Source organism: Tympanuchus pallidicinctus, unplaced genomic scaffold, assembly GCF_026119805.1.
Source record: "Tympanuchus pallidicinctus isolate F22 unplaced genomic scaffold, pur_lepc_1.0 scaffold28, whole genome shotgun sequence".
Classification (NCBI taxonomy): Eukaryota; Metazoa; Chordata; class Aves; order Galliformes; family Phasianidae; genus Tympanuchus; species Tympanuchus pallidicinctus.
Window position 1 is genome coordinate 4,781,459 of NW_026294745.1, and position 10,243 is coordinate 4,791,701.

General features: G+C 43.3%; 1 protein-coding gene across 14 annotated transcripts in view; it reads left to right on the forward strand.

The window, feature by feature from the left end:
- Nucleotides 1–10,231, forward strand: part of EP400 (E1A binding protein p400) — a 47,684-nt gene extending 37,453 nt beyond the window's left edge. For 7 of the 14 annotated variants that reach the window (XM_052690844.1, XM_052690849.1, XM_052690847.1 and 4 more), the window contains 11 exons: nt 436–636; nt 1,622–1,667; nt 1,775–1,884; nt 2,466–2,667; nt 3,140–3,303; nt 4,332–4,538; nt 4,839–5,034; nt 5,580–5,710; nt 6,306–6,473; nt 7,222–7,299; nt 8,398–9,418. In XM_052690844.1, coding sequence (XP_052546804.1) covers nt 436–636; nt 1,622–1,667; nt 1,775–1,884; nt 2,466–2,667; nt 3,140–3,303; nt 4,332–4,538; nt 4,839–5,034; nt 5,580–5,710; nt 6,306–6,473; nt 7,222–7,299; nt 8,398–8,670 — 1,776 coding nt within the window. In that variant the 3' untranslated portion in view covers nt 8,671–9,418. Of the gene's footprint in view, nt 1–435; nt 637–1,621; nt 1,668–1,774; nt 1,885–2,465; nt 2,668–3,139; nt 3,304–4,331; nt 4,539–4,838; nt 5,035–5,579; nt 5,711–6,305; nt 6,474–7,221; nt 7,300–8,397; nt 9,419–9,710 lie in introns of those variants that run through there. The other 7 variants (XM_052690846.1, XM_052690855.1, XM_052690856.1 and 4 more) reach the window with 4 other exon arrangements.
- The last annotated feature ends 12 nt before the right edge of the window (nt 10,232–10,243 follow it).

A 10,243-nucleotide genomic window follows, 5' to 3' on the forward strand; every position in this document is an offset into this window, starting at 1 on the left:
GTTGTTCATTTAGTAGCATTTACAGAAGGTCCAAAGTGGAACCTCGGGCCTGTGTGTGCACTGATACTTCCTGCTCACAAGCAGCATTCTGGAAGACGTATTTTTAAAAGAAAATTAAAATCTGGTGAAAATGTGAAACCATCTCATTTTATTCTTGATTGTTCTGTTTCCTCCTTTCTTAAGCTATTCAGTAGGAAATGCTTGTTCTTGCTTTTAGATGGTAAATTGCTTGTTATGTTTTAAGCTGTGCAACATTTAGACTGCAGCTCATAGTTTGAAACTGCTTACATCTTGTAGCTAGTTGTGTTTACGAGGAAGCCAGACCTGCATGCTGTGTCTGCATGTATGCTCTGAACTAATTTTTTTGTTTTAAATACATCCTGATTAATTCATGCACTGGTTTGACAACTGTGAAACTCATACTTTGTTTCCTAGGCTTTGGCTGAACAGCAGAGGGCACAGCAGCAGGCAGGCCCACAGTCTCAGCAGCAGCAAGGCGGCCAGCAGCAAGCTCAGCAGCCAGCTGTCCAGCAAGCACAGGCCCAGCCACAGCCACAGGCTCAGGCACAGGTAGTTCAGCAGCCACAGGCAGTAGTGCAGACTGCAGTAACTACTGTGGCCAACACAGCAGTATTGGTAAGAAAGGGAGGACTTGGTGTCTGATGTAGTAACTTCAGTTCTTCTTTTCTGTGTACTACATCTGCGTGCTTTTACTTGCTTTGGAAAGTAAGAATTTTAGGGCAGTGTAGTGAAATAAAGGCTATTTTCTTCTTCTTTCTCTTTCTTTCCTGAGTGTGCTGGGCATTTTTTAATTCGCTGATTAAAACTGTTAATATCATTATTTTAATAATAGGTGTTAGCATTTTTCCACCTCAGAAAGCTATATTCTGTGTATAGATATCTTGAATTTTCAGTTTAGCATTTAACACTGTTTATCCAAAAAACTCAGAAAAGAGGCCGTAGCTGTAACAGCTACTCTGTTAAAGTAGGTTAAAAAACAAAGCTGTGAGTAAATTAATCTTTGCTGGGAAAGTGGAATCCTGTATCCTACAGGACCTACAATTACTTGCATTACTGTAAAGCTTTCATGGCTTCTTTGAATGTAGAGCCTCTATTAGTGAATCTGATAACGGGTTGAAGGCTCTTGTTTTAAAGCCAGTCCACTTTGTTTAGTAATGTGCTCAGGGAGCAGTGATTTTAATGCTTGTTGAAGGGCCAGAACAGTACAGCTTTTCCAGAGACAGAGAAAGGGCTCTGTCCTGATAACACTGCTCTGTATCTCCTAGCAGGTAACCTCTCACACATTAACACTGTGAGAGGTTACCTGTGTGTGCCACTGATGATACCTCGCTCCCTTCTGCTGACAAGGATGTAAAATGTCCAGCACTTACCCAACACCTGACTGGTATCCAGTTGCTTATTAACATGGCAGAATCCTGACCTACCCAGAAGATATGCAGAATGAAAGCAAGTTTTACAACTATCTCTGCATTTTCTGGTCTCTTTCTTGAGCTGTCATTTCTGGAATACAGCACTGTGTTAAACAGCATAGCAGCATAAGAGCTATATTCAGTTTTCTTTTATTTGTTTTCTGAAGTTGTCTCAATTGTCTTCTCAATAGGCAGGCACAATCAAAACAGCAGTCACTGGGACAAGTATACAGACTGGTAAGAAGATTTTATAATTGGGCATTGGAGATGATAGGACATAAGATTTTCACTTTTTTTTTTTTTACAATATCATTTTTAATCTTGATTTTTTTTTTTGCTTTCAGCTACAGTGAGTGGGAATGTCATAGTGAATACTGTTGCTGGAGTCCCTGCAGCTACCTTTCAGCCCATCAATAAACGTCTGGCTTCACCTGTTATACCTGGAACACTGACTGTGAGTAGACTGCACTACTAGATACTGGTTGCATCTCTGGGTTCATTTTGGTTGCACATGTAGATCTGTATCCTGCATTAGCTGTACTAGTTATCAGAAATTCCACTCTTTATTAACTTCATGTGTCTCGTGACTCTGTATCAACTGCTCTCCAATAGGAAAATACCAGCATAAACCTGGACAGATAATCAGAATAATGTACCTAAGAGACAGTGCCTAATTGTGAGCTGTTTTCAAAAGCATTATCTGAAGAAATGGGCAATGTCAATATAATTTCCAGCCTCTAATATTTTATGCTTAGGTAACTTTGTTTTTTGTTTTAAGGTTGTAAGTCTGTAGAAGGTTAAGCAAAAAATGACAGGTAGTAAAATCAAACTTGTGTAGTTGAGGGTTTGGTGATCAGCCTGACAAAGATTTAATCAGATTCCAACTGTGAGATTTATTCAAGCATTTATTAGAAAGGTTTGGATTTTTTTGCTTGCTTTTTGATGTCAATTTCTAAAACTCTGTATCTGGGAAGCTCATGGCTTTGTGTGAGACATAAAGACTGCAGAGTAACGTGTGACTGTGCTCCTCTTCAGACTTCGGGAGGCACTGCAGCTGCACAAGTTGTGCACACCCAGCAGCGGGCGGCAGCTCCTGCGGCCTCCACAGAGCTGGTGACCATAGCATCTACACAGGGGGTCCGAGCAGTGACATCAGTGACTGCATCAGCTGTGGTAACAACAAACTTAACGCCTGTGCAGACCCAGACGAGATCGCTGGTGACTCAAGTGACGCCAGGTAATAACTGCGTGCTTAGGGGTTGTTTCCTAGGGTTCCTGCAGAATTCCTGAAGTTTGCTTGACCCAGATAGTATTGAAAGTCTGGCTTTGTTGGCTGCACAATGAGACAGTGCTATGATTCCTAACTTGCTGAATGTTGGTGCTCAGGTTACCTTTTTTTGTTGGTATTTCTGGGCAAAGCGTTGCAGTAGAGAATTGCTTAGCCCGTAGGGGTTACAGTTAAAAAGAGATTGTTAGCAATCAAGCAGTAAAATATTGAGTATCAAACATAAACTACTAAGAAGAAAGGAGTATATATTTTATTATTTTTTGTTGTGTTTATGCTAATGGCTTGTTGTCTATACTAAGTCTACAAAATGTATTGTAGCAGAACATTCTTTAACCACTTGGCTTCTCAGGTGAAATCAGACAATTAAATTCAATGTGGAGTGTCCTCAGAGCATTTCTTTTTCTTACTTTTCCTTTCGCAGCAACACCAACAGTCCAGCTCTCTGGCAAAACAATCACTCCTGCTCACTTCCAGCTTTTGAGGCAGCAGCAGCAGCAGGCTGCTCAGGTGCAGGTGCCTCAGATTCAGGCTCAGGCACAAGCCCAGTCTCCAGCTCAAATAAAAACTGTTGGGAAACTGTCACAGGTGAGTAAACATTGCTGCCACTGTGTTGTGCCCTATTTTAATGGGCTAGAATGAAATGCAGATCTCTTAAAGTTGATTCTATGAAAATTTCATAAAGGCGGGGAGGACTGCATAGAGGAAATGGACCTGGGGGTATTGATTGATGCTCGGCTGAACATGAGCCGACAGTGTGCCCAGGTGGCCAAGAAGGCCAATGGAATCCTGGCTTGCATCAGAAACAGCGTTGCAAGCAGGAGCAGAGAGGTGATTGTTCCCCTGTATTCAGCACTGGTGAGGCCGCACCTCGAGTACTGTGTCCAGTTTTGGGCCCCTCACTGCAAGAAAGATATTGAGGCCCTGGAACGTGTTCAAAGGAGGGCAACAAAGCTGGTGAGGGGTCTGGAACACAGGGCTGATGAGGAGAGGCTGAAGGAGCTGGGAATGTTCAGCCTGGAGAAGAGGAGGCTCAGGGGAGACCTCATTGCTCTCTATAACTTCCTGAAGGGAGGCTGTAGTGAGCTGGGGGTCGGCCTCTTCTCTCGTGTCATTAGTGATAGGACCAGGGGGAATGACTTCAAGCTACGGCAGGGGAGATTCAGGCTGGACATGAGGAAGTATTACTTTTCAGAAAGGGTGGTCAGGCACTGGAATGGATGCCCAGGGAGGTGGTGGAGTCACCGACCCTGGGGGTGTTCAAGGAAAGGCTGGATGTTGTGTTGAGGGACATGGTTTAGTAGGAGCTATTGGGAATGGGTGAACGGTTGGACTGGATGATCTTTTAGGTCTTTTCCAACCTTGGTGATTCTATGATTCTATGATTCTATGGCTGATAGCCATTTCAAATAGAAGTTCTGCTGCCACAGGTCAGGATGTAAAGCACTTACTGTTGCTTACCCACTGGCAACCTGTTGTGTGAAGGAGTTGCTCCTTAGCTCTGTGATCTTAACTAAAATTTGGCATAGAATGTTACTTCAAAGCTGCAGGTCCATCTCCATTCTTTTTCCTTTATTCCTATAAAAGATGGAAAATAAAGTGGTGTATTTTTTCAGGAGCAGCTAATCAAGTTACAGAAGCAGAAGCTACAGCTTCCTCAGCAGCAGGCAGCACAGCAGACACAGCAAGGGGCACAACAGCAAGCAGCACAAGTGCAAGTGCAGCAGCAACAGCAAACTCAACAACTCACTGCTGTTACAGCACCTCGTCCTGGCGCAGTCCTCACAGGCACTACTGTGACAAACCTGCAAGTTGCTCGTCTTGTAAGTTGTCTCTGACTTAATTAAAACAGCTGCAGACACCTTGTTCTCACTGCTGGTTTAAATGAACTGGATGTTGGTTATTCGTGCACCTAAGTGCCCTTTGTGTGATTTAGGCTGTATGAAAGACCTCTGACACAAGTAGCTTTAATAGCACTTATTGACTGACCCATCTCTGAAGTGTGTTAGTGTAAAGGAGAAATCATACTCAGAAACATTTATCACTGTCACTTATTAATCACCTGTTATATGAACCAAATACTTTTTTGGCTGGTACAATAATCTTCATTCCTTACTGCTTAGACTCGTGTTCCTGCTTCCCAGCTTCAAGCACAAGGACAAATCCAGGCCCAAACTCCACAAGCAGCACAGGTTGCTTTGGCAAAACCTCCAGTGGTGTCTGTTCCAGCTGCTGTCGTGTCATCTGCAGGAGTCACTACGCTCCCTGTTACTGTTGCAGGCATCAGTGTTGCTATTGGGCAGCCACAGAAAGCAGCAGGTATGTCAGAACACTTCCTAAAATATAATACAGTTTTAAACTCCGCTTCCATAAAGGTTGGGTGCTCAAGTAATGTCTTCTGTGGGACTTAGACTTCAGTAAAGTAGTGCGATGGAGGCTGAGCTCCCAAAATGAGGTAAGAGACTTGTGCTTACTCCACATAATCTGGAGGTCAGTATCATTCTTAAGCCAGAAACCTGTATATAAGAAGGCAAGACCAGATATGGTTTTGAAAAAAAGCTGCAGTAAGTGCTTCTTTTTAAGTATGAAGCAGATACAGGAGAACTTGTCTTTTGTAACTGACTCCTGTAGTGCAGACAGAAGTTTTCCTGTAGGAAGTATAATTGTTAGAACGTAATTGTAGCTTGCTCATGCAACTCTATTGTCAAAATCATGTGTCTTATTCTAATTAAAATCAGTGGGTCCTTGGTGCTCAAAGCTGTGCCGATGTATAAGCCTGTAAAAGCCTGCAAACACAGATTGTGCTGCTTGGGACAAAGCAGTAAATGAAAAGTCACAGTTGTAACTATGTTTATAATTTTCAGGAGGTCAGACTGTAGTTGCCCAGCCACTACATGTCCAGCAGCTTCTGAAGCTCAAGCATCATCAAGCAGCACAACAACAGAAAGCCATCCAGCCCCAGGTTGCACAGGGTCAAGCTACTGTGCAGCAGAAGGTACTCACAGTTTGCCTGAGTTTCCTGATGTTTCTTTGGTTGTAAAGCTTGAGCTGTGGATTGTGGTGGCACTCCTAGGCACTTAATATTCCTGTGATTATGTCTTACGTGTATCTAGAGAGGACTCTTTGTTAATATGTTTGTGATTTCTCACACCTCAAATTTAATGTAAGTTTGTTGGTTTTGTCTTCTGTGTTAAGTGACAGAGATTAAGGCTCTCTTTAGTCACTTGTAATGCAACCAAGTCTGGGAAATTCTCAGAGACCTTCATTTTTACATTGTAAAGTGTGCAAAATACACTTTTCCCTGAAATGTCACCATCTCATAGGCTTGGCTGTCACTGAGCCACAAACATAGTTACATTAATGTAGTGTTTTGGAAGCGTATTGCCATATGAACTGTGCCTGTGTGGGAAGAGAACCTTTAAAATGATTGAGGGTACTTGTATAAATGCATGGAAATTTTCTCTCCCAGTTCCTTTGGCTATTTTTATTTGAGTGGATTTACTTCAATAATGTGATCAATCTCGTTAGCTGTGTGCCTGTTCTTTGAAATACATGCTTTGTAGTCACTGATGCTTTTTTCCCTTCTGTAGATAAATGCTCAACAGGTCACAGTCCAGACCCAACAGCAGACGTCGCAGCAACAGAAAGTGACCTATACTACACAGCCTGCCATTAAAACTCAGTTCCTAACGACCCCAATTTCCCAAACCCAGAAGCCAGGTGGAACCCAGCAGGTTCAGGCTCAGATTCAGGTACAGGTAACACCATTCCCTGCTTCTAAACACTACTGTGATGGGATAACCCTGAAGGTAACAGGTGGAGTAACACTTCAGCACCTGCTCATATTAATTCCAGTTACATATTTGTTTAAATTAACTTTATAATAAGATTAATTGGTGGTGAATATCTGGCCTTTTGCCAGGTCAGAGAAACCAGCTGGAAAGTTTGTCTTTCCTTTTCAAAAGAAGTAAACTGGCACTCCTTTTTATTAGCAGTGGATTCGTACTGTTCTTATTAAGGACAGTTAAATTTTATTTATTTCTTCCTGTTTTCTGGTGCTGCCTCCTGGCCTGATGTCTAGCAGCTAAAGGGAGCTGATGGTTACCTAATTCTCTGCATAATTAGATCAGCCTAACCATGGAAAGGAAGGGGATGAGGAACTGGAAGCCTTACTCTTTCGAAGCTGTATCAAAGATAAATTAGTCCATTAGAATGTCTGTGTTTCCTTCAGTGTTACATGTAGTTAAGAGGAAACGGTAATTACAGTTATAGCTGAAAATTCTCCTTTTCCTCTTTCCCTCCTAGCTAAATATGCTATTCCAACATGCTCTTCTAAACTTGTTTTGTTTACAAAGCTGCACTATCACTGAGAAGGCCAACATACCAACTTGCAGTAAACACAACTTAGGAAAGGTTTCTTGGTAGCGGTTCTGATAGTACCGCGTGTTGCAGCTGTTAGCAGTTTTATTCTGACTAAATCTTTGTTTTATTCTATGGTCACTGAAGGTGGCAAAACTTCCTCAAGTGGTCCAGCAGCAGGCGACTGTTGCCAACATTCAACAGATGGTTTCAGTTTCCCAACAGGTATGTTTTGCCTGCAGCACTAGAAACCTGGTCCTGCTGAAGGCTGATGTGTTTGGAAATGCGTGGATCTTCCCTCTGTGGGGGACGGGTGGAATTTTGGAAGGGTGTGACCATTTCCACTCTCTAAAAATGAGTCACTTGAAAGCCAGGTCAGGTTGCTGTAAAATCTGTAGTCAAAATTCTGGTAGATACAGCAGAGTTTTGTTCATGAATGTAGAAGAACTGAGGAAAATATTTTCTAAAGCTGAAATAAATTTAAATATTAGCTTTTTGTGATGTATAGTCAAATAATGGAACTCATGAATACCATCTGAGTTTGTTACACAAAAACTGGAATAAACTGGGAGTTGTTTAGTTCCAGTTCATACAGCTGTTTGAAGTGCTTAATAGAAGTCAGTGCTGCGGTGTCCGTTCTAAATGTGGCAACAGACTGGGAGCAGAGGAAGAGAACAGACGGTTCTGTCTCCCTTCCCTTTATTTAACACTGATTAGAACAACTTTTGGATCATTAGCAACAGGCGTTCTTACACTGCTGATGGGCAGGAATGTTTAATATTGGATGGAGGAAGCAGTTACTCTCAGAAATCTAACCCGTCAGCTCTTAATCTGACCCAGTTTGAAGTGCAGTGTTTTAGTGTGGAATAAAATCCGTGGCTGTTTATGTTAAAATGATGAAGTGTTGTAGGCTGACTGGTCACCACCTCGGATGTGAGGCGGCAAGGGCGAGGTAAGCAGCAGGGAGCAGAGCCTCGTTGGTCAACACACAGCGAGTTACTTCCTGTAGAGCTCTTGGAGAACTCTTCAAGGCACACGAAGACTGCCCTTCTAATCTATCCACTGTGTTCTTACCTTCCACGTACCTTCTGCAAAGAATCCAGCAGCATGTTGTTTGATCTGCACTGAGCAGGTGTGCCTTGCAGGTGTCCTGTTTGTTAGTTATCATTTGTAAGAAAAAGTGGCAGAACACTTCCTTACCAAAACCACAGTGCCAGTATTGCTTCCAGTCCTTCTTTGTCTAAGATGCTCGTCATTCAAGACAGCAAAGACCTTCTGCAGAGCGGGAATCTAATGGTTGCCTTGTTCTCCTGCCTTGTCTAGGTACAAGCTCAACCCCAGACAGTGACCCTGTCTCAGACCACAGCAGGTCAGCAGCAGGTTCAGGTGATTCCTGCAACAACTGCTACTGCTCAGGTTGTGCAGCAGAAACTGATACAGCAGCAAGTTGTGACCACGGCATCTCCCCAGATTCAGGCTCCAGGCGTACAGAATCCAGTCCAGACACCAGCAACATCTGAAGCCCAGAACCAGCAAGCAAAAGTCCAAATGAGGACACCTACTGTCAGATTAAAGGCACCTACTAAACCAAGTTGAACTAATGGTTAAATGCAATAACAGGGCAGTGCAGCGTTTCTTGTTTGCTAAGCCAAGCGAGAAGCAGCTACTCCAAACATCCAAATGAAGTCAAACCACTTTTTTTTTTCTTTTAACAGAAGGACTTTGCAACACTTAGACATGAAAACTCTCACATAAGTTCAGTGTGTTAGCAGCTCTGCAGCACTCAGAATCTGTACGGGTGCATTTTGCTGCTGTTCTCTGTGCTGATTGAAACCTGATAAATCAAACTTTACTTAGATTTAAGTTATGTCCAGCTTCACAAAAGTAAATGGGTGAAATGCCATAAATGTCAGTAACATCCATCTGTGTTAGCATACCACAAGCTGCCAGTGGGACCGTGCAGTTCTTTGCTAGAGTTGGGATGTGCTCTCAGTATCCACGCTGAAGCTGGTCAAAGAACCTCCTGTGGTTAACACAAAGCATCCTGCACCTCAGTGAAAGCTGCATGTTGTTCTAGCTTCAGGCAGATACCTCTGGAAGGTCTAACTTACATTTGAAGTGCTCCCTGAAAAGCTTAGCCAGTAAATGTGAAAACCTGTAAGTATATGTAATTAAAGGAAAAAAAAAAAGGTTCATTCTCCATTTTTGTAAGCCTTTTAAAATGTTTGTTAGTAGTTTTGTGTACAGTTTACTGCAGCACCCTCCCTGTGTGCTCGTTCTGGTACTTCGCTTTAAGATAATGGATATTTTAGGCATGAACTGAGTAAATACTGTGTGATGTGTATTACAGTGTAGCCTTTTTTTTGTATATGTTCAGTGTGTTCAGCCGAAGGAAGGCTCTGCAGCTGTTTGTCCCAGGACTGCTGCCAGGGAAACTCCCGTGGATCAAACGGAACCACTTGGTTTTGTTCTGCTCTTGCAACATGTTGAAATGTTCAGTACTTTCTACTCAGCTTTTAGCTCTGGGGGGGGGGAGGGGGGGCGGGGAAGGGGGGAAATGGTGACAACTGTGTAAAGATCGAGATCTAACTTTTGTACTATTCTTTTACTAAAGCTAATGATGAATGTATCTTCAGGTGGATATTTTGGATGTGAATGCCTCTTCCTCCAAATTGGTTTGCCTTACTGTTATGAAGAAAGCAAGAAGCTGCACAGAACTGTGGGCTTTTCTTTACTTTTCTGGCATAAAGACTTTGCAAACAGCACTGCGTGAGGAATCAGAAAACTCCTGCTGGCTTTAAATGGATTCATCTTCCTTTGGCCGTCGTGCTGCACAACGTGTACAACTAGACAAAGTTACACTATTCCTGTCCGGGATGGTTTTAAAGTTATTTTTTCATTGTGACCTTTTTACTCTTCAGAGCAGAGCCTGTTCCGAGGCGGGGCGGTGCCGCTGCTCACCCGCGCTGCTGCCACGGCCCAGGCCCTGCGCCGCCATCCGTTGAGCACCGCGTTACGCAGCCTGGCTCCGCGCTGCAGCTGCGCTCGCTGTTCCTTCGCTATCGAGCGTCTCCGGGCGTTTGTAGCCGCCCCAGCGGCGTTGCGAGGAATCGCGCTGTATCCCACCTGAAGGTGTAATAAAGTGTACATTTTGTAACCCGCCCTCGTC